This window comes from Salvelinus alpinus, chromosome 25 (genome assembly GCF_045679555.1).
Source record: "Salvelinus alpinus chromosome 25, SLU_Salpinus.1, whole genome shotgun sequence".
Lineage (NCBI taxonomy): Eukaryota > Metazoa > Chordata > Actinopteri > Salmoniformes > Salmonidae > Salvelinus > Salvelinus alpinus.
The window spans coordinates 21,022,704-21,049,724 of record NC_092110.1 but is presented as its reverse complement, the minus strand read 5'-3'; the positions used below and the strand labels follow the sequence as shown (position 1 = coordinate 21,049,724).

The following is a 27,021-nucleotide window of genomic DNA, read 5'->3' as shown; positions in this document are numbered from 1 at the left end:
ATTTAAAATTCTATTACCTCTACAATTGTTTAAGTAATGTCCCCTCCATCCTTGACTTTTCCTGAATAAGTTTATTTAACACATGTATGTTGTAAGAATTTCGATATCACAAACAGTTTTGTCAAAAAAAAATTATCCTACAGTGTCACATGCAGCAACGGATAGCCTACAATAACATAAACTAATGAATATGCTATTGAGTTCTTTTTTTTTTTTTAAATAGTCTTATTCTGATGTTACCCAGACCTTCATAAACACAACCCACATATTTATTTCTTCGATAGCATATATGAAATGTATTTATTAGACTGTTAAGAGCAGATGAGTCAAAATGACTGCTCATTGACTCAAATGGAGTCAAGCCAGTTTAAAGCAACTTGAATGCTTGACAACCAGGGGCATAAGGATGAGATTGATGTTCTTTTTGGAGAAAAAAAACACTTCCATACAAATATTGACCATTCTGTGTACTGTACTTCAAAAATTTTATTCATTTTTTTTTAATATATAACTTTTGTCCATATTTCTCACATTGCTGTCAAATACAATACTGTCCACTAAATGATTGCGTGCACATTGATTTCACATCACATTGACTCACCAGTCACCACCACCACATGTGATTACTAGAACTGCTACAAGGTCATACATCATCTAGACAATGAAGCCATTTCCACAACAGGGGATGGACTTCAACGGAAGGTTCTTGATCATTCCAATATCTAGGCAAATTGAAAGCTCTATAGTTGACCACTTCTACTCAACATGAAACCAACAAACAGTGTACCAGATATGTTTTCATTGTTTAAAAAACAACAATCACAACAACATTAAACATTAAAATAAATTCAACTTTTTGGGCATCAAATTGAAAACCGTTGTACACCGACTTCTAAATTTATAAATATACATTATATACAAAATAATCGTATAAAACATAATAGAAAGACCAGTGCTTCATAATATTTAAATAACTAGTGAAATACTAATTTAAAAAAAAAACATTATTGGTTCAGTAATGTCAATTCTAATTATAGGCGTCCTTGGTATGATAGTCACTTTTGTTTTTCTTTGTTTTCATTTCTGGGCAATGTTGCATAATAAGAAGTAAAAATAGCTTCTTCTTGAATCCCCCTGGCACTACGTCATTTATTGCATCAGTTGTTTAAAAAAAAAAGTATTTTCCCTTCAGTTTTTGTTGTGCAATGGATCCAAGAAGAAGCAGGGCATCAAGCTCTATAACCCATACTTAAGGCTCTGTGATTCGGGATGCATACATTCTTTATTAACATTTTTTATGTAAAAAAAAAAAATAATAATAATTTACAAAATTGACATAGGCCTGGGTCTCAATTATTCTCAAAAAATGAACCGTTTCTAGTATTTTTTTTCTCTCCTTGAAAGTTTATTAAACAAAGTCTCCTTTTTTGCATACTGTAGCACATCACCAGGGTAAATGGAAGTAGCTGGCTTCTTGTTGGCAGTAAGTTGATTGGTTGGTTGCTGATTATCAAAATAAGGTGGAGTATCTCCAGACAGAGCCCTCTCGTCCTGCTGATGGGCAAGGTGGCATAAACACATAGGCCTGTTTTCCATGGATATGGTGGGACAAGTCCTGTCAAGGGGCTGAATCTGTCAGTCCACCCTGAAGGTGAAACATCCAAAAGTCCAAGTTGTGTATTATTTCTCACAGTCTGTTCAGTCCTTACATTCTAACAAAGTTCTGTAGTTTGAGTCCTATTGCATTCATAGAGCACACCGGCTCGGTCCAGTTATCAAGTTTTCTAGAGCAGCAATTCACAGTTAAATAAATCCCTGTCTGTTTCTACACTGTAAACAGTCCAGAAGATATCCATTCTTCAGAATGTCTGATACCCTCCATGTATTATACCTGGTAGTAGAAGACAAAAAGTTAACTAGTTTAATCATCAGAGCAATATAATGGAAACCTTGATACATTTTTGCATTGCTGATTGATAACTGTTAATGACATGCTGTCAAGAGTTGCAGGAACATGTTCAGAGGAAATGTGAAAAAATAAGCTTACCTCAGTTGCTATGACGCATTCATTTTTCTCCTCTGCTATCACAAACACAGACTGGTATATTGAATCTCTTGGAGAACATATCGTTGCTATCCTACACTCTGGCCTTTCGCTGTAAATGAAAAGAAAACATGTCAACACTTAAAAACCAAACCACTGTCATTTATCAAACACTGGAGAATAGGAAGTAGGTCAAATCTATCCAGGTTGTCATCTGCAGGCAGCATTTGAACTTACCTGTACTTTCTACTCAACGGCATTTTCTCCTCTATCGTCTTTTTACAGTTCTCATCTTTATCCTCTTGCGACGGTTCATCCTTGTACTCCTTGGAGGTTTTGTAGTCCAAGTGGTAGTTGATGTGTTTGTGGTTTTGGGACTTCTCCCTGGGACAATCCACCTCTAGGTCCAGGTCCACCTTTTTGTTGGTGTTCTTCAGCTGCAGGTCAGAAATGAGGTTCTCCTTCTGGAAATGTGAAAGGTTGTTCATGGTCTCTGAGTCCTGCTCCCTCTTCCTCTGCTGCTGGATGTGGCGCAGGACCATGGCCACCATGAAGATCAGCACCAGGAGCACCACCAGGCCCACACCCAGACAGATGGCTGCCCAGTGGAGCCTGTCTTGGGGCTCTCTGACGGGGCTGGGGCTGGGGCTGGGGGGGATGAGTAAAGGCACATCGTAGTACTGGCACTGGGTGCCGCTGAAGTGGGCTGAGCAGGTGCAGTCAGCAGGCTGGCCTTTGGCCCCATTGGTGCAGGTCCCACCGTTCAGGCAGGGTTTGGAGACACAGCTGTCAGTGGGCTTGTCACAGTTGCGGCCGGTGTAGCCCAGGGGGCAGATACAGGTGTAGTCGTTGATGCGGTCCATGCAGGTAGCTCCACTGGCGCAGGGGTTCATGGAACACTCGTTGATGTTGATCTCGCAGCGTGGGCCAGTGAAGCCTGAGCGGCAGCTGCACCAACGTGTGGTGCCATGGATTACACAACGTCCACCTGAACAGAACAGCCCAGCATTATCAAACAGTGCACATCATATTCAATTGAGGTTAGCTCTAATGCAGATGTCTCTAGAGAGAACATTCCAAATTGATTTGTTTGAGTAAGTGCTCTGTACTGACGGTGTAGAAAAGAACTCAAAGACAATAAACAAATTCCTTCTAATTGTTGTTGTTGAGATGTGGAGACAGTGGAAACTATCACATACCATTTGTACAGGGCAAGGAGGTGCATTTGTCCACTTTCTTCTCACAGTTGAGTCCAGTGAAGCCCCCTGGGCACTCGCACATGTAGCTCCGCCCATTGTCCCTTTCTCTGCACTTCCCGTGGAAGCAGGGTGAATCGGCACAAGTCAGCATTCTGTGCTCGCAGTGCGTCCCCTCGAACCCCTGTGGGCATGCACACCTATAGCCGTTCTCAAGGTCCTGTTGGCCACAGATAGACAGAGGTTATCACAGCCCACTGTCACAGGAAACAATCCCAGCAAAATTCAGTGTAGGTTTCTTGCTGTGCCTCTCATTTCGATGCCCTTGCGACTCCACATTATTATCTCATAATTCTCATGCCCCCTGTGCCCCAGTTTGAATTACATTCATTAACAGGAGAGAGTATGTGAACTGGCTAAAGGTCTGTCTGTTGCATTCTTCTATACCGGCCTAGAGATGTGGATAGATATAGGAAAAACAAAAACAGGAAAGCCTGTGTGTGCTGTGTGTTGTGGGAAACGGATAGGCTTTCCGGGCTTACCAAGCACTGGCCTCCGTTCCGACAGGGCTGGCTGTCGCACTCCCTGACCTCACTGTCACACTTATCCCCTGTGAAGCCCGGCTGGCAGGTACAGGTGTAGCTCCCCTGGCCCGTGTTCATACAAGTGGCCCCATTACGACACGGCTTGTGATGGGTGCAATAGTTCAGATCTGTGGATAAATGTGTATATGAAAAACAGTTACTCCCCGGCCCTAGTCTCCTATCATAATCAGGATGCCTGATGACTCTTGCAATATTATAGGAACATGTCATATTTATACTGTCATATAGCACGTCCTGTGGTTTCCCCCTATGGGCTATTGAACAGCAGTACTTCTGTATTGTTTCACAACAGGACCCAGAGGAGCCTGAGACACTGACCTTGGTCACAGAGGAGGCCTCCCCAGCCCTCTTTGCAGGTGCACTGCCAGGGCTGCTGACAGGTGCCATGTTTGCAGGATGGATGCCTTTTACACTCATTACAGAAGGTCCCCTGCCAGCCCTCTCTGCATCTGTCACAAACAAAACATCACACCTTTAGCACTGTGTACTTACACACATGCAGGCAAATACACATGCAGGCAGGCAAGCATGTATGTAAACACACACACACACACACACACACACACACACACACACACACACACACACACACACACACACACACACACACACACACACACACACACACACACACACACACACACACACACACACACACACACACTAGATTAACTATTGTATACTTACACACACTGTCCTGGCCTTGAGCAATTTCCATTTATTTTGCTGCACCCTTCCAGGCAAATTGCTGCATATAAAAAATTTGACAAAACAGGAACTTTATTTTTTTGTAAACTCATTCAACAATAGATCATAAAGCTTCTGGCTCGGATTAGGAATCCCCTTCCCACTGTTGTAGTATCAAAACGGTTACCTGTCTATTTCTAATGAAACCTTAATTTGCTGTTTCTGTGTTGTGACATTGAATTTGCATGGTTACAAGACTAGTGTTTAACGGCTGGTTAGGCCTGAGCAGATGCTTGGTCTCAAAAGCGGACAGCTGCCCCATTGTTGTTGGTAGGCTGTTGAACCCTGTTTGCAGCTGCTGCCCTACCGCTCAACAATAGAGCCCGCAATTTAGTGGCGCGTGGCTGATAATAATGCCGCGATTAACCCGGCGCGTGCTGCTTTACCAGAACGCTACCCGGGATTATTCTACCCACATGTGCCCAAAGTTGTGAGAAATCTAGGGGTGAAGGGGCTGGGTTGGAAGGGAGCGCGCCTCGCTATTTTCGCTCATCCTTGTCACTCCAAACTGCAAATCTAAGCCTTTCTAGAGCAGCGGCATCTCGACACTATGGGCCCTATTATGCAAATACTTTGAGAAATAACATCCTACTATATATTGTGAAAAGTCTTCTTAAGAAACCCAGAACATTTTATTCTGATTGCTTACGTTCTTCGCAGTATTGTCCCTTCCAGCCCGGTAGACATGATATTTGCCCGTCAGGGTTGCAGGTGTAGTGGCCAAAACGGTCGTCTCTTGGAGCGCATATTTTTGAACAACTGTCCCCGTAGTAATTTGCATGGCAGATGAACCGGTATGAGTACCTTAACTCCGTCTGCTTCACACTTTGCACATCCTGGGACCACTCATCTCCTACTTCCAACTTTCTTTGAATGGCAAAATAACTAATCAATAAGGCAGGGTTGTTTGTATCTGCTGGGATAGAGAACAAAAAACATGCGTCAAGATAGTGTGGCCTATCAAGTAGGCTACTACTGTATGATTGCATGATTTAAAAAAAATGCCAAACAAACAGTGCACATTGTCTTGAATTATTTCTCTCAATAGGATAAATAGATGGTAAATATGTAATGGAAGTTTTCAGTTTATGATAGGCATATATCAAGGCCTGTGCCCTATTTTTTCAAGTGGGTCGGTGGACGGCGATTGAAATGTCATCTTCCTTTATGTCAGCAAAACATGTTCAACCCATTATTCCCCTTCCAAAGGGCGGAACAGCAAAAGGTGTAAAATACAGGAAAAGCAGTCATGAGGCTTTTGGCAAGGTTTAGATATTCTCACTAAAGACTTGAACACTTTCCCACGCTTAAAATAAACCAAAGGAAGTGCGATTGTGTTGGACACAGAGCATGAAAGAAGTGCTCTGTTGCACGTAATTCATCATTACACATGGACATCAACACATTCATATTTCCAAGTTTCATTATAACGGCAACATTTCTGTATACATTGCATTTATTAATACTGCATAAATTGCATTTATTTATACTGCATAAATTGCATTTAATTATAATGCGTATTGATTTAAATCTAGAGCATAGGGAGTATTTGTCATGCATCTGTAACAGTGCCATGTATCCCTCTAGCGGTGGTCATGTATGTAGCGCGCCACTCACCTTCAGGTAGGTCCGCTGAAGGAGAATACCATGCTTCAATGATTAGAGAAAACGAGCCCTAGGAGTGGAGAAAAAATATTATCCTACCATGAGTTTCATTTTTTCAGTTACACATATTTTTTCCCTATTTTTTTCTTCTTTAGATAACATGTATTGAATGATATGTGGACTAGGCTAATGACATACTAACATGTTATCCTAAATCCTCATGCACGTCTATATAGGTTAGTGCAGTTGTTTGATTTATGCTTAGCTCTTCACCACCCATCTTATTGCAAACACCGTTATTCCATGTATCAATAGGCATATATATTCTCAACCACTTCAATGTGGTATTATAGGCAATGCATAGTGTCTTACCGGCCATGCAAAGTGGGTGAGTGGCAGGCGAATAGGTTTAGTGAACGTGCCGTCCTCCATGACGCTGAACGAGTTGGTGCCTAGTACAGGTGTAACGACACTGCCGAAGTAGCAGTCACCTGGTGACACTACGGTCTGGTAGTTCTTCAAGCAAACTCGGAAAAAAGTCCTACACGCTGGACTACAAGATACGCCGTTTGCCAGCAAACCTCTATTATTCTGAAACTGATGAAGATCAAGCTCGAATACACCAGATCCCAGAACCTAAAGGAAGAGAATCAATTAATAAATATAGAACAATATTCCATTGCAATAATTTACATTGCGCATTATTATAGGCGTATTATATGCTATTACATGGTGCATTATTAAACTGTTGCTGTGTCAACATCTAGGCATGAATGATTCCAATAATAGTTTAACTATAAAATTACCTGCTTAAAAATCGTTATAATAATTGCGATGATAAAGGTAAACCAAGTTGCCATTCTTTTCCACAGATCGGTTCGTATCCTTTGAAAAATAACCTGTTCTCCACAGAGGGCTCCTATTCCAAGCAGTGATGATGAAATATGAAATTTGGAAATGAGAAATAAATAAATCCTTCTTCAAAACCTTTTTGGGCGAGACCGAGCTCCGCAATCCAAAACGCGCAGAAGTTGAGAAACCTTGTTATCCAGACAGTGAGATGCAGGTTAAACGCATAACAGTAACGTCAATATCCACAGTTTATTCATCCTTCTGTCTTTACGTTGACCTTCCATCTTGATCCTGCAGAAAATGTGTTTTCTCTTGGCGTTGTGTCGATGCAACTCTTGCGCTTTGCTTATACAGAAAGCTTCTGGTGGCGCCAAGATTGTTGTGAAAATGTGGCAGGACATCAGTCACAGAGAACTCTGTTTCTTAATGAAGGGTGTTTCACGTCTCGGTTCACGTTATATACTTGTGTGTCATTATGAATACTGTCAATCAATAAACACCGCCCCTTTCCATCCACGCCTGTTGCAACCAACCCTCATGTCCAATTTTAATAATCCTGCCGTTGTCTCTCGCAGGAGACAGACTTCTGACTATCAACAATTCGGCATCTGTTGATATGTTTTTGGTTCACTGAAAGGGGTTTTCAGCACGTGTAGCCTTACAGCAATTTTGAATTTGTTCAACAAAGGATCATTTATATATGTTGTTACGCACTTTTATTCCAAATATATTTTGAATAATAATTATTTTATTAATTATTAGCAATTAAATGTCATCCTCTTTATTTGATGTTATTATCAGTAATTACGAAATTAATATCATAGCATTTGTACGAAAATCCTGTCTATTTTACCCTGTCTATAATTCATTGTGACTCGTTATCTCTCCCAGATTGTACCTTTAACATTGGATAACTATTAGTTAACATTTGATATAGTTTGTTTGGTTTATATTGCACTAGTAGACATTCTTGATAATCGTAAAACGGATTACCCTTTCCTTTTTTTAACCTGTACATCAATTTTGCACTCTCCAATTGGCTGTGCGTCATTGGGTGCGCCCTCATCCACAAAGATGCCACGTGCCTCTTTGGTCGCGTGCCTACCATTATCACTGACCACACATCTTTGTTAATGCCACATATTATATAGAATAGTGAAGACGAAGCGGGAGATAACCATACAGCTGTATGATAATGAGCTGAGCTCTATCCAACCCACTCATCAGAAATGTGAAGAACTGCTCAAATCCAAACTTCCAGTCTCATTCTCTCACATAATTATTGTAACAGAGGTTATCAAGACATGTACTTATGTTAGTGCATTAAATCAATACTGTTTTTCAACTTTATACATGTTTTTGTTTACAAGTTTGATTATTGTTGTGTGTTTCAGTAAACATATTAGATTATTGTTGTATATTTCGTGTAAACTAAGTGTTAATTACCCTGTTCACGTTGTGTTGATTTCTATTAAATAAATGCCCAGTAAAATACCATGCCACCTGCTCAACCAACCTCCATTATATTACCTTCACTGGCAGACAGCCAATTGTGGAAATTGAAGTGGGGGGAGACTGTAGTCCTACTTATTATATGTTAGTTGAACTTTTAAACAACTATGTTTGTTGAACATGTAATATCCAGCCACGCTGTTAAATAACGTTCCCTCTTTCCTTTTTAAGACCAAATGATTGTTGAGAGAAGGAAGCCAAAAGGAATCCAATGAAGTAAATGTAGGACTTAAACAAATCATTTAAACCCTCCATACAGTTTTATCACACATAGACCCATGCTGGGTAACAGCATTGTTGGCTTTATCACTTATTGAGCAGACCGCCTTGTCCAGCAGGATTTACAGTGGAGGAGTGAGGGAACAGGATTTACGAACTGTTCCCTGGCCAGATGAAGGTGTCTTATGGCAGAACACTCCTGCAGAGATGACCTCATCTACACCCCCCACGTTTGACTTATTGGTTGAAGGCGATTCTGTTGAGCACAGGGACAATGGACTATTGAGTCTCACATCTCCAATGCACTGGAGCCCTTTTCCCACCATTCACCGTGGCACACTGGACTTGTCCTGTGGAGAATCGCTGGAATTTTCAGACTGGTCTGTATAGACGAGAGGTTTACTCAAACCGTACAGTAGCAGTGATGCTCAGAATGTCAGGAGATCAGAGTCATAGCACCTGAGCTCAGCCAGACTTTTGTAGGGTTATTTTCCTGTTTTCTTAAGTGATAGCATGGATGCAATTTGTAAAAAGCCAGTTTATTCTGACTGAATCAAGGAAACTGGTGAGCTTCAGTACCGTGCTAATAAGTCATACCCAAGGCCCCTCATACACACTTCAAAACTTCTACACAGATGAATAATTTAGGAGGTGGTAAATTAATAACTGTACAAGTTAAGTTGCCTGGATTTGTAACCTACATCCTTTAAATATGATAAATAAAAACAGACAGCATCAGATAGGCATATGGAGCTGTATCTCCAGTATGCTACACTTGGTGTCATCAAACTTTCTCACTATTTACCCATCACCCCGTACCTCCCCAATCCCATTTCATCACTATTTACCCATCACCCCGTACCTCCCCAATCCCATTTCATCACTATTTACCCATCACCCCGTACCTCCCCAATCCCATTTCATCACTATTTACCCATCACCCTGTACCTCCCCAATCCCATTTCATCACTATTTACCCATCACCCCGTACCTCCCCAATCCCATTTCATCACTATTTACCCATCACCCCGTACCTCCCCAATCCCATTTCATCACTATTTATCCATCACCCTGTACCTCTCCAATCCCATTTCATCACTATTTACCCATCACCCCGTACCTCCCCAATCCCATTTCATCACTATTTACCCATCACCCCGTACCTCCCCAATCCCATTTCATCACTATTTACCCATCACCCTGTACCTCCCCAATCCCATTTCATCACTATTTACCCATCAGCCTGTACCTCCCCAATCCCATTTCATCACTATTTACCCATCACCCCGTACCTCCCCAATCTAATTTCATCACTATTTACCCATCACCCTGTACCTCCCCAATCCCATTTTATCACTATTTACCCATCACCCCGTACCTCTTCAATCCCATTTCATCACTATTTACCCATCACCCCATACCTCCCCAATCCCATTTCATCACTATTTACCCATCACCCTGTACCTCCCCAATCCCATTTCATCACTATTTACCCATCACCCTGTACCTCCCCCAATCCCATTTCATCACTATTTACCCATCACCCCGTACCTCCACAATCCCATTTCATCACTATTTACCCATCACCCCGTACCTCCCCAATCCCATTTCATCACTATTTACCCATCACCCTGTACCTCCCCAATCCCATTTCATCACTATTTACCCATCACCCTGTACCTCCCCCAATCCCATTTCATCACTATTTACCCATCACCCCATACCTCCCCAATCCCAATTCATCACTATTTACCCATCACCCCGTACCTCCCCAATCCCATTTCATCACTATTTACCCATCACCCTGTACCTCCCCAATCCCATTTCATCACTATTTACCCATCACCCTGTACCTCCCCAATCCCATTTTATCACTATTTACCCATCAACCCGTACCTCTCCAATCCCATTTCATCACTATTTACCCATCACCCCATACCTCCCCAATCCCATGTTATCACTATTTACCCATCACCCTGTACCTCCCCCAATCCCATTTCATCACTATTTACCCATCACCCCGTACCTCCACAATCCCATTTCATCACTATTTACCCATCACCCCGTACCTCCCCAATCCCATTTCATCACTATTTACCCATCACCCTGTACCTCCCCAATCCCATTTCATCACTATTTACCCATCACCCTGTACCTCCCCCAATCCCATTTCATCACTATTTACCCATCACCCCATACCTCCCCAATCCCAATTCATCACTATTTACCCATCACCCCGTACCTCCCCAATCCCATTTCATCACTATTTACCCATCACCCTGTACCTCCCCAATCCCATTTCATCACTATTTACCCATCACCCTGTACCTCCCCCAATCCCATTTCATCATTATTTACCCATCACCCCATACCTCCCCAATCCCAATTCATCACTATTTACCCATCACCCCGTACCTCCCCAATCCCATTTCATCACTATTTACCCATCACCCTGTACCTCCCCAATCCCATTTCATCACTATTTACCCATCACCCTGTACCTCCCCAAACCCATTTTATCACTATTTACCCATCAACCCGTACCTCTCCAATCCCATTTCATCACTATTTACCCATCACCCCATACCTCCCCAATCCCATGTTATCACTATTTACCCATCACCCTGTACCTCCCCCAATCCCATTTCATCACTATTTACCCATCACCCCGTACCTCCACAATCCCATTTCATCACTATTTACCCATCACCCTGTACCTCCCCAATCCCATTTCATCACTATTTACCCATCACCCTGTACCTCCCCCAATCCCATTTCATTACTATTTACCCATCACCCCATACCTCCCCAATCCCAATTCATCACTATTTACCCATCACCCCGTACCTCCCCAATCCCATTTCATCACTATTTACCCATCACCCTGTACCTCCCCAATCCCATTTCATCACTATTTACCCATCACCCTGTACCTCCCCAATCCCATTTTATCACTATTTACCCATCAACCCGTACCTCTCCAATCCCATTTCATCACTATTTACCCATCACCCCATACCTCCCCAATCCCATGTTATCACTATTTACCCATCACCCTGTACCTCCCCAATCCCATTTCATCACTATTTACCCATCACCCTGTACCTCCCCAATCCCATTTCATCACTATTTACCCATCACCCCGTACCTCCCCAATCCCATTTCATCACTATTTACCCATCACCCTGTACCTCCCCAATCCCATTTCATCACTATTTACCCATCACCCCGTACCTCCCCAATCCCATTTCATCCCTATTTACCCATCACCCCATACCTCCCCAATCCCATTTCATCACTATTTACCCATCACCCTGTACCTCCCCAATCCCATTTCATCACTATTTACCCATCACCCTGTACCTCCCCCAAACCCATTTCATCACTATTTACCCATCACCCCGTACCTCCCCAATCCCATTTCATCACTATTTACCCATCACCCCGTACCTCCCCAATCCCATTTCATCACTATTTACCCATCACCCTGTACCTCCCCAATCCCATTTCATCACTATTTACCCATCACCCTGTACCTCCCCCAATCCCATTTCATCACTATTTACCCATCACCCCATACCTCCCCAATCCCATTTCATCACTATTTACCAATCACCCCGTACCTCCCCAATCCCATTTCATCACTATTTACCCATCACCCTGTACCTCCCCAATCCCATTTCATCACTATTTACCCATCACCCTGTACCTCCCCAATCCCATTTTATCACTATTTACCCATCAACCCGTACCTCTCCAATCCCATTTCATCACTATTTACCCATCACCCCATACCTCCCCAATCCCATGTTATCACTATTTACCCATCACCCTGTACCTCCCCAATCCCATTTCATCACTATTTACCCATCACCCTGTACCTCCCCAATCCCATTTCATCACTATTTACCCATCACCCCGTACCTCCCCAATCCCATTTCATCACTATTTACCCATCACCCCGTACCTCCCCAATCCCATTTCATCACTATTTACCCATCACCCCATACCTCCCCAATCCCATTTCATCACTATTTACCCATCACCCTGTACCTCCCCAATCCCATTTTATCACTATTTACCCATCACCCCGTACCTCCCCAATCCCATTTCATCACTATTTACCCATCACCCCATACCTCCCCAATCCCATTTCATCACCCCATACCTCCCCAATCCCATTTCATCACTATTTACCCATCACCCTGTACCTCCCCAATCCCATTTCATCACTATTTACCCATCACCCTGTACCTCCCCCAATCCCATTTCATCACTATTTACCCATCACCCCGTACCTCCCCAATCCCATTTCATCACTATTTACCCATCACCCTGTACCTCTCCAATCCCATTTCATCACTATTTACCCATCACCCCGTACCTCCCCAATCCCATTTCATCACTATTTACCCATCACCCTGTACCTCCCCAATCCCATTTTATCACTATTTACCCATCACCCTGTACCTCCCCAATCCCATTTTATCACTATTTACCCATTACCCTGTACTTACCCCAATCCCATGTTATCACTATTTACCCATCACCCCGTACCAACCCCATCCCTACAGCAAATCACCCAGTACCTACCCTAATCCCACCCTGTACCTACCCCAATTTTATTACTATTTTTGTGCCCTTATTCATTTGAGCATTTTAATATTGTGGCCTGAAATAATATGACATTTCAGCCTCTACCCTTTTAGGGTTATTTACACTCCGCCAATGCAAACTATAACCTAACTGTCTCTATTCTCTCCTCTCATTGCAAGCCTTGTGTAAACACATATTTGGAAACGAGACATAGGCCGTCCATAATTCCATCTGCAGCAGCCCTTTTCGCCCATCATTTTTCTTTGTGTCAGTGTTTTGTAAAGCTGCCCTCTCTCTGATTGTTCTCCTGCCTTTTAGCTTGGATCTGAAACCTTTAGAAATAAAATGTTCATTGGGAAACAAGAAGGTATGAAGGTGCATTTGGATTTAGCTTTAACCCCTGCTGCTACTAATAGTTTCTACAGCAAAACACTGACATTACACGTCTCTATAAGCCTCTATTGATGCTAATATATTTCCAAAACATATTGAAATATGAAGATACCCCTTCATCACCGGTCAAGTCAAGCGTGATCAAAGCATTTTCATAACTGAATTTATTTCAGCTGTGTGTCCACATTTCTTACTGTAAATCTGTATTGTCTCATTGCCAGTGTAAGTACTGTGTCATCTCTGATATGTGCCTATTTTCTTCACTGTTCCAACAGTATCAACACACTGGGCATGTGCAATGGGAAATTAGCTACAGTGTTAACAGATGGCGCCTTTTAGGCCAAAAACCTGCCCCTGTTTAAGGCACCGCGGTTTAACACTTCTTAACAGCACATTTGATCTCTATGCTCCAATCTGTCTAGTGAATCAATGGAGCTTTTGATGTGCTCTGCCAATGGATCTGAGGCTGGATCTAACTATGTCGCCCTATACGAAGAGAAATCACCTGCTGTCATGACTAGAGAACCCAATGCTGTTTGTCCTCACCACTGCACTCTGCTGCCCTGTTTCATCTGAAACTGGAGCTACACATGCAGTTATTCAATGCTGCATATGTAGATTCTCTGCAAAGTAGAGTCTTTGTAGAGTTTGTAGAAAATATCTGAATTCAGCGGTTAACCTCAATTAGTTGGAATTTTCAAAGCAGTAATGGCAGTCATTTTTGAAGAACAGCATATTTGCCAGGGAATATGAATGCAGTGCAGCCTCCCTTGTTTGACAGGCTTCCAGCACCAAGCACAGTTTCCTGATAAACCCTTTCTGGGCAGGCAGCAGGATTTATACCTACAGTATATTAGGGAGTGGTGGGTGAGAGGAACTAATGTCTGACACATGGATGCGTTACAGTGTAATGGAACCAGATGATGGATTGTTCTCCATTTGCTTCCAAGGGAACACGTGGAGATCCGCTATAGCTGCACTCATAGAAATACACAAATATACCGTTTCCATCTTCAGTAATTCATGTTTTGTTTGTCACTCTCCCATCATGAGAGTTGCAGTCTTGATCTTCATCATCTTCATAGTAACCAGTAAACTTAGACAATCCTGTAGGTGAGGTGACAGCACCTGCACTGCAGATGGCTGCTGGCTCTGGCGTCAGACGTATTAGAAATGAGAGCCGCGGGCTGTTTTGGAACTTTTCAACCACCCTCTTGGTGTAGTGTTGACTAAACAGTGTCCTGTCAGCACTCTGCTACCCCTAGGACAGCAATCACAACACTCTTCTATAACTGGGGCTGTTTCGTGCTGCCTGGGATTTAGGTGACACTAGGACAAAGAGGACATGGACTATTAAGTAACTAACTGCTCTCTGGACACACACTAAGAAGTCAGTTGGTTAGTATGTTGAGTCAAGTTTACAATGTGGTACATGAGGATTCAGCCATTTGGATCTGTTAGTAATAATAATAACACAACATGTGTACAGTGATGTATAATAGGTTGATGCATAAACAAGTAGCTACTTACAGTAGCATATGTACTGGGGTTAAAACAGGAACATTTCCTTTTTTTAAAGCAATGTTTTTAAGGTTGCAGAGTATACAAAATCAGTTTGTGGTGTCAGGGACCAGTGTATGTGTGACAGCCTACCGAGCCCCATTAGGCCAGGGCCAGCCTGGGAAGAGTGATCCATCCATAGGGACAACAGGACAGGGACAGCACACGTCACTCCTACCTCCCACCCAGGGACCATTACCCCAGCCAGGAGGGGCAGGGCAGGGCCCTTCAATGAACACCATTGATCACTGTAGCTCTGCTCTGTTCAGCTCCGCTCCAGGTCTTACACAAGGTGGGGCAGCAGGGACATAAAGCCGTCCATCCAAGCATCTGTCACTGTAGGACCATGTCTCCTCCGGCCTCTGACTCACTTAGAGGAAGTGTCTGTGTCAAGTAGAAAGAAAGTCAAATATAGAATGTGTATTGTATTAGTGACACTTGAAGGAAAAGTACATTAAAGCTGCATGGGTTATTTTTTAGTCACAATAATATAATTTTTTGTGTGATGTCTGATTGCAGAGCTAATTGTGTGTGTGGAAGTTGTGGACCTTGAGGAAATCCTTCCCCATAGAGGTCAAGGCATTGCCTAACAGAAGACAAAACCCTCCGACAGGAAAAGGAAAGAGAAAAATGGAGGAGTGGGATTAAGTTTGATGGTGTGAAGAGGGCCATTAAGATCACACTAGTCCAGGCAGCTTCTCAGATTTACACCCTGACAGAAGACAGGCCCCTCAGGCTTAATGGACTGCATGTTACACTCAAACTGATCACTCTATGTGACTCTGAAACAGGGGCATTCCCTTCTTCATATGATGTACAGTAGAGGTCTATGTTTCCTAAGTCACCATATTCCATTATCAGTAAGACAGTGCAGATATACAGTCCCATACTCACCTAATTGTAATTTCCTTATGTTAAAGCCACAGACAGTACTGTAGTCAGTACCAACAGGGGTTTTAATAATATGTAGTAATGCATATTGAACTGTATATTACAATTTAAACTGTAATGTGTCAGTGTTAAAGTAGATGTAGTTGCACTGTTCTGTTCTCCCCAAGAACAGCATGAGACTGATTGGGATCAAATAATTTCACCTTGTCATGGAGTTCCCGTAGCTGGCGTGATTATATGCGATAACGGCCTGTGATTCTGGCTTAATTATGGAGAGGCCTAATGATCCCTAATCAGCTGTTCTTCCTGCACTTCCTGGCCAAGGGCACATGACCTCTAAGACTGGGTAGTCATATTATTGTTTATTTACAGGACTGGGGGTATTTTTGGATGGATGTTGTTTTTTCCTTTTTGATTAGAAATTCCTGGTTTGTCCCTTCCCCATTTGGTGGATGCCGAGGCCATTTCCTACCCTGCTTCCGATTCACATAGTATGACTCCTGGGAATTAGGTGTGTTTATGGGTTCTTGCCTGTGAGAGAGTATGTCCCTTTGGGTCAGAAGTGAGGTCTACAAGGCAGATCTCAGGTTTTCATTAGTGCACCGTTGTATGTGGTATCTCTGTATGGAATGTTCTATTGACACTATACACTGTTTACAAAACATTAAAAACACCTGCTCTTTCCATGATATAAACTGACCAGGTGAATCCAGGTGAAAGCTATGATCCCTTATTGATGTCACCTGTTAAATCTACTTCACTCAGTGTCAATGAAAGGGAGGAGACAGGTTCAAGAAGGATTTTTAAGCCTTAAGAAAATTGAGACATGGATTGTGTATGTATGCCATTCAGAAGGTGAATGGGCAAGACAAAAGATTTAAGTGCCTTTGAACGGGGTATGGAAGTAGGTGCCAGGTTTGAATGTTTCATTAACTGCAACGCTGCTGGGTTTTTGACGCTCAAAAGTTTCCTGTGTGTATCAAGAATGGTCCACCACCCAAAGGATAGCCAGCCAACTTGACACAACTGTGGGAAGCATTGGAGTCAACATGGGCCAGCATCCCTGCGAAACACTTTCGACACCTTGTAGAGTCCATGCCCCGACGAATTGAGGCTGTTCTGAGGGTAAAAGGGGGTGCATCTCAATATAGGAAGGTGTTCCAAAGGTTTTGTACACTCAGTGTATGATGGGATTATTTAAATTAGTGTTTAAGGTGTAAATGTTTTAATTTTATGGACTGTGTTAAGCAGTCTGGTTCCATATGAATTTACAGTATATAGGCTATTGTACACTGTGTGTGTAAGGTAAATACTGTATAAGTCAAAGATAAATGTCAATTTTGCTGTAAATTTACAACAACAAAAAAATAATACGTTTGTACTTAATTCACCGTATAGTAAGCTACGCGCTGATGTACTGTAACTTGTGCTTAATAATGGAATATATTTAATTTGAGGTATGAACTTAAGAAAGATAATTTGGAAGAGAAAATGTATTTAAATGACTGTGTTCATAATTCTAATGTATTAACGCCAGAAAGTGATTCAGATCTCTGGGCACTTTAGCTAAATAACGTTTCTTTTGTGTTTTTATAGTCTGATTGGTTGACGTCCTGACAGTCCTTAAAAGTCCAAATAATACTATTTTATTCATACATTCCCCACTTACTGTACATATTGTAAAAGCTTGTTAGAGCTCTGTAGGAAAGCGGACTGAAATCATACTCTGACTCCATATGAAAGGGAAAGTGTTGTTTAGGTCCACAGCTGTTTAGTTAGATCTGTGTTTGCTGTCATCGAGCACTAATGCCTGCTATGCATCATAATTAATATTGATTTAGTTGTTTGTTCTCAATCAATTGCTCTCTGAACTAGGATTGATCTCATAAGAGCTAGTTGGTGTACATACACATGTATCCAGTACAGGATCCAATAGGTTGTGAGTCTTTTTTTGAGTACAACATGCTTTAACTCAAAACCCATATCTCATGCATTAAGCCTAGCAAATACTATATACTGCAAATGTAACACGGCAGACTTTCATAGTCAATTAGAGTCCATGGCCAATAGGCAGGCTTCATGCTGAGTCCCTGGCCAATAGGCAGGCTTCATGCTGAGTTTGCTATCATTCAGGCAGTAAGTTGATGCTTACTCAGCTGCACCAATAAGACAACATGAGCTGTCTGACTCGCACCTGATAAATGCTCTCTATGGGACATCTCTGTGGGACGTCAGAGGACAGGCAGAGATGGGTTAGCTGCAACCCAGGGTGTTTGTGTAACGAGGTCTGTATGGGTCTGAGCGGTCTCTGATGAGGGGTGGGTGGTGGGGGGCTAGGATTCACGGTGATAAATGGCTCTTCACATGGGCCTCTGTGACGGGAAGACTGAAGTATTTGCCCCACTTTGGAGAGCTCGGCCCAGAGTTCCCTCATTGGCAGGCTTGAAGGCTACGGTGTGTTGTTCTTAGATTATCCCCCTTTCCCTCTGGGGTCTAACTGACTCTTTATCATGTCTCTACCCACCAAGCTACACCTCTGAGAACCACACATCTAAATGAACTGTGAGGGCAGAGGGCCTAGACTCCTACTATGCTCCACTTCAATCCAAACGTGTGCATTGTTGATGATTTCGCACTAAATGGCACTATTTCTAATGGCTGGAGTTGCAAAGTAAACCACACAGTGCTAATTCATTTTCCTGCAGGCCCAACTTTCTCATACAACCTGTGTGATTTATTATCCCTAGTGATGAATGACATAGAGACTGTAAGTGCAGAGCTAGCACATTGAACCCCTATCCCCTTCACCAGTCAGCCATGTAGTTCTCTTACCCAGGAGAAGTGGCTCTATTTAGTTTAACCTACCCTTTCCTGACCTCTCTAGAGGAGGTGGACTGTGTTAGGTATGGCTGGCCTGGGAGGGTTTTACTCAGAGAGGAAGCCATCTCTTCACTGATAGACCCTGGGTTTTGCAACTGCAGGGGCTACAAAGTGGGTGTTCTGGAAGTCTCCTGGGAAGTCATAGAATTGCCTGTCCAAATAGTAAATAGCTTTTCCCTTACAATAGGTAAGTCAATATTAAAGGGCTCTGTATAGAGTCCTAACCAGGGGCCTTATGACTTTTATTTACTGTTTTTCTTTTCATCTGCAGGTCACTGACACCAGGACTTCACTTTGCCCTCAACATACACCCACCCAATTCACCATCAACATAATGCATGTCAGCATGATGTCACCTTTGTGGTGGAAGACGGCATTTTGCTAGGTCCAAATGGAGCAGTGTAATTTGGTTCAGCTCCAAACTTTGTATGATATGTTGATGCTGATAAGGCTGAGAGAACAGCAGTGCCTACCCTCTCACGGTAATTACAAACACAGAGCAATGAGCCGCTTATGTTGTCCCAGCGGACTGCTGGCCTGCCTGTCTCACACACACTTTCATCTGGTCAGTCTGGCTGGCGAGACCACAGCTAGTCCACCCTGCTGGATGCAGAACTATAACTGACATACCATGTAACTAGTGTTCTGTAGTCACTATGTCACCATCACTATGTCATGGTGAGTTGCTTCTATGATTTCCCAATATATACAGTAGTGAGAGCATGAAGGCCCCAATGGATGAAGTGTTTGAGCTACTCAACATTAAACGCTCATTTAAAACGAAGGAGGAACTATAAAGGCTTTATTAGGGCTTCATAACTTTAATCCCCCAAAAAATCCAAATCAAATTTATTTATATAGCCCTTCGTACATCAGCTGATATCTCAAAGTACTGTACAGAAACCCAGCCTAAAAACCCAAACAGCAAGCAATGCAGGTGTAGAAGCACGGTGGCTAGGAAAAACTCCCTAGAAAGGCCAAAACCTAGGAAGAAACCTAGAGAGGAACCAGGCTATTAGGGGTGGCCAGTCCTCTTCTGGCTGTGCCGGGTGGAAATTATAACAGAACATGGCCAAGATGTTGAAATGTTCATAAATGACCAGCATGGTCAAATAATAATAATAATCACAGTAGTTGTCGAGGGTGCAGCAAGTCAGCACCTCAGGAGTAAATGTCAGTTGGCTTTTCTTAGCCGATCATTAAGTGTATCTCTACCGCTCCTGCGGTCTCTAGAGAGTTGAAAACAGCAGGTCTGGGACAGGTAGCACGTCCGGTGAACAGGTCAGGGTTCCATAGCCGCAGGCAGAACAGTTGAAACTGGAGCAGCAGCACGGCCAGGTGGACTGGGGACAGCAAGGAGTCATCATGCCAGGTCGTCCTGAGGCATGGTCCTAGGGCTCAGGTCCTCCGAGAGAGAGAAAGAAAGAGAGAAAGAGAGAATTAGAGAGAGCATACTTAAATTCACACAGGACACCGGATAAGACAGGAGAAGTACTCCAGATATAACAAACTGACCCTAGCCCCCCGACACATAAACTACTGCAGCATAAATACTGGAGGCTGAGACAGGAGGGGTCAGGAGACACTGTGGCCCCATCCGATGATACCCCCGGACAGGGGAAAACAGGAAGGATATAACCCCACCCACTTTGCCAGAGCACAGCCCCCACACCACTAGAGGGATATCTTCAACCACCAACTTACCATCCTGAGACAAGGCCGAGTATAGCCCACAAAGATTTCCGCCACGGCACAACCCAAGGGGGGGGGGCGCCAACCCAGACAGGAAGATCACGTCAGTGACTCAACCCACTCAAGTGACACACCCCTCCTAGGGACGGCATGAAAGAGCACCAGTAAGCCAGTGACTCTGTAATAGGGTTAGAGGTAGAGAATCCCAGTGGAGAGAGGGGAACCGGCCAGGCAGAGACAGCAAGGGCGGTTCTTTGTTCCAGAGCCTTTCCGTTCACCTTCACACTCCTGGGCCAGACTACACTCAATCATATGACCCACTGAAGAGATGAGTCTTCAGTAAAGACTTAAAAGTTGAGACCGAGTCTGCGTCTCTCACATTGGTAGGCAGACCATTCCATAGAAATGGAGATCTATAGGAGAAAGCCCTGCCTCCAGCTGTTTGCTTAGAAATTCTAGGGACAATTAGGAGGCCTGCGTCTTGTGACCGTAGCGTAGGTGTAGGTATGTACGGCAGGACCAACTCGGAAAGATAGGTAGGAGCAAGCCCATGTAACGCTTTGTAGGTTAACAGTAAAATCTTGAAATCAGTCCTTGCCTTAACAGGAAGCCAGTGTAGGGAGGCTAGCACTGGAGTAATATGATACATTTTTTTTTGTTCTAGTCAGGATTCTAGCAGCCGTATTTAGCACTAACTGAAGTTTATTTAGTGCTTTATCCGGGTAGCCGGAAAGTAGAGCATTGCAGTAGTCTAACCTAGAAGTAACAAAAGCCTGGATTAATTTTTCTGCATCATTTTTGGACAGAAAATGTCAGATTTTTGCAATGTTACGTAGATGGAAAAAAGCTGTCCTTGAAACAGTCTTGATATGTTCGTCAAAAGAGAGATCAGGGCCCAGAGTAACGCCGAGGTCCTTCAATCTGCATTAAACTAAAAGTTATGAATTTAGGCATTTATGCCCTCTAAAAATATAATTTGGAGTAAATGTGTTTCCATAGACAGCACAGTGCTTACGGTAACAAGTGTCCATTGGTCAGCTCCTGTCACTCTCTCCCCTCACAACTGTTACCCCCCGCCCCGCCCCTCCTCAGCCTGAGCCTGGGAGCGGAATTCTGGGAACATTTTTCCATGTGAAATGCTGAGGTCCAGTCGAGGGGTGTGACGCCACTGCATTGTTCCAGCAGCAAAAAAAGGAACTGCTTGTGATGAGGCCAATTCCTGTTGGTCCCAAAAAAACAGGCACTTTCTCACACCGGCTTCCTTCCTCATTGGACAGCACAAAACAATCCCAGACTGGCCAGCCGAGCAGAGAGAGAGAGAGAGGGGGGGGGGGGGGTGGAGGGACACAGAGGTGGCGATAGAGAGGTTTGCTATCAGTCTGGGCAGACAGTTTATCAGTAGCTGAAAACACACCAAGCGCCTCTGCAATCTCCTGCATCCACCTGACACTGTCACCACAAATGTAGGGGGGAATTATCCCTTTATCAGTCAGCACAGACACCAACAAACACTGTGTTTGCCATTTTAGTGGTGCAAGCAACCCTAGTAGGACCAGCGGGCAGCGGCAAGCTGTTCTTATCTCTAGTGGTGGTAGGAAACCACACCACATGATATCAATGTATAGCTATCACAATTTGCCTTCCAGAAATCTCACCCCTTCACTTCCAACCATATGGCCAATGCACTTTGCTTTTGATAGTAACCCAATGTTTTCAACATTATCCTGCTTTTTAGAAAGGTTTACATCAATGATAGACGAGGGAGAGAGGTTGAACTGATTGAGAGTGCAGGACTCAGGAAGCATCTGTCTGTGTGGCGGCCTGTGCGTTTATCTGACCCCGCTCACATCAGGTGGTTTCCTTGTTTACGTTAGCCCCCCTGCTCCCAGTGGCCTGGCCCTCATTGGCCGCCCTGGGCCACTCCTTTTCCCACCACATTCATTGATCTTGAGAGAGTTCTGCACTTCCCTGCTTCTCCTTTCCCACCGTACTGGCTGTAGGGAGAGAGGTTTGGAGAAAGAGGAGGGGTATTAGTTGAACCCCCTGCCCCTACACCTCCTCTCCACATCCCTTGGCTCTCTTTCCACTTGCTAATGGATATCTGCTCTTCTCCTAAAGCCCCGTGCGACCTCTCGCCTCTGTCCTCAGAAGGTAAACACAAGGGCCTTGAAGACGACTTCCCTTTACAGCTTCTTCCCTATACTTGGGCTCAGTGAAAACAAGCAAACTCATTAATCAGGCTGAATGATAGCCCTGAGCTCTGTATGCCCCCACTTGGCAGCTGTATTGCTCAACCCTTACCCAGTTGCAGTGATTTTAACAGCGATGTGGCTTTGTGTCCCAAAATGTGAATGGTTTCGTGGCAGTCTATAGCAATACAGTACCATTGATAAGAATCTGATATCTCTTTTCTCTCAATGAAAAGTAGTACCATTTATGGGAAAGGAAATTGCATACATAGTATTTATAGATCTGTTAGTCAGTGTTGTAAACCGTTTAGTGTAATTGATGATGGTAAATTGTTGATTGTTGTCGCTCATAAAGATTACAGGTATACAATACCATTCTGATTGGTCTACAGCCACTCATTTTGCCCCTCTATAGCCAGTACAGGACACAGCTGAGCACACTGTCACAAACAGACACCACCTTCCTGGTCCCCTCAGCATGCACACTTCCCTTCCCCCTGGCCGATCCCTCTCTCCCCCTGGCCGATCCCTCTCTCCCCCTGGCCGACCCCTCTCTCCTGCTGGTCCACCCTTCTCTCCCTTTGGCCCACTCCTCTTGCCTTCTTCCTCTATGTGGAGCGCTCCGTGGCCTTTCAGCGGCCCTGCTTTCCTTACTATCTTGTTATCTCAGCAAGTGTTTCCTAAGAGCACCTCTCTCCTCTGTGGGACATGGTGTGGAGCTTGCGCTATGTTACGTCCAAGGGGTATTGTTCTCCCGCACTCTGAGCATCGTAAATGAGCTGGAAACGATTTGTCAGACATGAGACGGGGGTAGAGGAGAGAAAGAGAGAGAAAATAACATACGAACAGAACACTGATATACCTCTGCCGTTTAATCGTAACTCTCAGATATGGTAATGGGGCACTCTAATTGCCGCATTTCAAGCCATTAAGGAAAACATTATCCAGAGCCCCGAAATATAGGCTAATTTAATGGAATTTTCTCATTTTATACCTCCATGAGAATGTTTGACACCGTTACTTGTAGTGAATGCCATATGCTTGGTATTTTCTATATTTATCATCCCCTGAGACACTGGCTAAAATTCTGTCATGTTTCAATGCTGTTCAGTCCCCTAGCCCAGTCCAGGCAGCTGATATACTGCATGGTAAACACATTTTTTACAATGGCACTATTAATTAATGCATAGTACTACTGAATGATGTGATTGAATATTATTTGCCTTATACATCTCACAGAACCAAAGAACATTCCTTTCATGTATTTTGAATTTACGCTTTTGATTGGTGACTGCCCAGAAAACTGGGAACAATCCTGGGACACAACATCTGTAACAACCACCACAGAACATTCCCCTAAGGTTATTATTAGGTTTCCTGGAAATGTAATAAGAAAATGTGTCCTGGGAATGTTCTTGCAACACCAGGCAAATGTTTTATACAAATATTGCATAATCGTCAGTACAACTCAACAGTTTTTATGTTACGAGGGAGCAACCTAACGAATGTTCTGGGAACGTACATGTTGTATGATGAATGAGTCCCATGTTTATTTGGCTCCAGTGGAGTTCTCCTCTGTTTATTCTGTCACTGATTCCTATGTGACCATCAGCATGAACTTCTTTAATGAGAAAATTCCTGAAACATCAGAGGATGTCCACGCATATCCTGGCCCTTAATCAGTGCACGCAGGGAGTCTCACCTTCGCTGTGAAGGTCACACAGGGGTCACACCATTCGGAGAGGGGTCGCACATCCTTCTGAGTCACTACTCCCTATTCCTCCTAAACAAACACCCACACATGGCCTTGCCATATAGGGTCCCAGGTTAAGTGTCCATGCCCCACATGTCTTCTTTGGCCTCCCTCCCTCTCTCCAGTTTGGCTGCTGCAGAACATTCTTCATGTTAAAAGCAGCCTGTGTCTTCCTCAGATTTTCTGTCAGCCTCGTCTTCCCTGTGTTGCGTACGTCCACTGGGTTCCCAATGTGACCATAGCCAGTGTTCCCATGGATGGGGCTGACCCCTGGGAGTCTGGATGTGGCACAGAGCAGAGCATGACGAGAAAAAAAGGTCTAAAAACATCCACGAGACCAGACAGAGAAGCAAAAATGACAACATGTTATAAAGCAAACCCACAACATTAGCATGGTTCTGACATGGGAACCCCACCCCCTCTCCCTCCATGCCCAACTGGCCCTGTACCCCCTGGACAGAGCTGACAGGTCACACATGGGCCCCAGCCCAGCCCCACTATAGCTGAGCCAGCTGGGTACCTCTCTGCTGCTAGCTACCTCATGCCATGTAAAACAGGACTGGGAATGGACTAAGTTGAGCCTAAACCTTGAGATTGGCCCTGATTTTACATATTTACAGTTGAAGTCGGAAGTTTACATACACTTAGGTTGGAGTCATTAAAACTAGTTTTTCAACCACTCCACAAATTTCTTGTTAACAAACTATAGTTTTGGCAAGTCGGATAGGACATGTACTCTGTGCATGACACAAGTCATTTTCCAACAATTGTTTACACACAGATTATTTCACTTATAATTAACTGTATCACAATTCCAGTGGGTCAGAAGTTTACATACACTAAGTTGACTGTGCCTTTAAACAGCTTGGAAAATTCCAGAAAATGATGTCATGTCTTTAGAAGCTTCTGTTAGGCTAATTGACATCATTTGAGTCAACTGGAGGTGTACCTGTGGATGTATTTCAAGGCCTACCTTCAAACTCAGTGCCTCTTTGCTTGACATCATGGGAAAATCAAAAGAAATCTACCCAGACCTCAGAAAAAAATTGTAGAGCTCCACAAGTCTGGTTCATTCTTGGGATTCATTTCCAAACGCCTGAAGGTACCGCATTCATCTGTACAAACAATAGTATGCAAGTATAAACACCATGGGACCACACAGCCATCATAACGCTCAGGAAGGAGACACCGTCTGTCTCCTAGAGATGAACGTACTTCGGTGCGAAAAGTGCAAATGATTCCCAGAACAACAGCAAAGGACCTTGTGAAGATGCTGGAGTAAACAGGTACAAAAGTATCTATATCCACAGTAAAACGAGTCCTATATCGACATAATCTGAAAGGCCGCTCAGCAAGGAAGAAGCCACTGCTTCAAAACAGCCATAAAAATGCCAGACTATGGTTTGCAACTGCACATGGGGACAAAGATCGTACTTTTTGGAGAAATGTCCTCTGGTCTGATGAAACAAAAATAGAACGGTTTGGCTATAATGACCATTGTTATCTTTAGAGGGAAAAGGGGGAGGCTTGGAAGCTGAAAAACACCATCCCAACCGTGAAGCACGGGGGGCAGCATCATGTTGTGGGGGTGCTTTGCTGCAGGGGGGACTGGTGCACTTCACAAAATAGATGGCATCATGAGGGAGGAAAATCATGTGGATATATTGAAGCAACATTTCAAGAAATCAGTCAGAAAGTTAAAGCTTGGTCGCAAATGTGTCTTCCAAATGGACAATGACCCAAAGCATACTTCCAAAGTTGTGGACAAAGTCAAGGTATTGGAGTGGCCATCACAAAGCCCTGACCTCAATCCCATAGAACATTTGTGGGCAGAACTGAAAAAGCGTGTGCGAGCAAGGAGGCCTACAAACCTGACTCAGTTACACCAGCTCTGTCAGGAGGAATGGGCCAACATTTACCCAACTTATTGTGGGAAGCTTGTGGAAGGCTACCCGAAACGTTTGACCCAAGTTAAACAATTTAAAGGCAATGCTACCAAATATTAAGTGAGTGTTTGTAAACTTCTGACCCACTGGGAATGTGATGAAAGAAATAAAAGCTGAAATGAATCATTCTCTCTACTATTATTCTGACATTTCACATTCTTAAAATGAAGTGGTGATCCTAACTGACCTAAGACAGGGAATTTTTACTTGGATTAAATGTCAGGAATTGTGAAAAAGTGAGTTTAAATGTATTTGGCTAAGGTGTATGTAAACTTCCGACTTCTACTGTATGAGAGAGAGATACTGTATATATAGATGGGGACTGACCAGGGCAGGCAAGT

General features: G+C 43.5%; 1 protein-coding gene across 2 annotated transcripts; it reads right to left on the bottom strand.

Moving 5' to 3' along the window:
* Positions 1–454: 454 nt before the first annotated feature.
* On the bottom strand, positions 455–7,463 carry LOC139553606 (delta-like protein 4). 2 transcript variants are annotated; one of them, XM_071366125.1, is made up of 11 exons: positions 7,004–7,463; positions 6,570–6,833; positions 6,210–6,267; positions 5,242–5,508; positions 4,533–4,593; positions 4,164–4,294; positions 3,783–3,952; positions 3,244–3,460; positions 2,282–3,032; positions 2,048–2,156; positions 455–1,891 (listed from the first exon to the last, which is right to left on the bottom strand). In XM_071366125.1, the coding sequence occupies exons 1-11, from the start codon at positions 7,055–7,057 to the stop codon at positions 1,886–1,888; spliced, it is 2,088 nt and encodes a 695-aa protein (XP_071222226.1). In that variant the 5' UTR covers positions 7,058–7,463; the 3' UTR covers positions 455–1,885. The 2 variants fall into 2 exon arrangements, with proteins under 2 accessions (XP_071222226.1, XP_071222227.1); XM_071366126.1 differs by having other exon boundaries at positions 5,242–5,505.
* Between the last annotated feature and the right edge of the window lie 19,558 nt (positions 7,464–27,021).

What these genes read in the sequence shown, in the direction of transcription:
- LOC139553606 (XM_071366125.1), bottom strand. Translation starts at nt 7,057, where the DNA reads ATGGCAACTTGGTTTACCTTTATCATCGCAATTATTATAACGATTTTT. An exon ending in GGGACAATACTGCGAAGAAC is followed by an intron (nt 4,594 to 5,241) that starts GTAAGCAATCAG and finishes TTTTATATGCAG; the next exon opens with CAATTTGCCTGGAAGGGTGC. An exon ending in CTCCTTGCCCTGTACAAATG is followed by an intron (nt 3,033 to 3,243) that starts GTATGTGATAGT and finishes TGTTCTGTTCAG; the next exon opens with GTGGACGTTGTGTAATCCAT.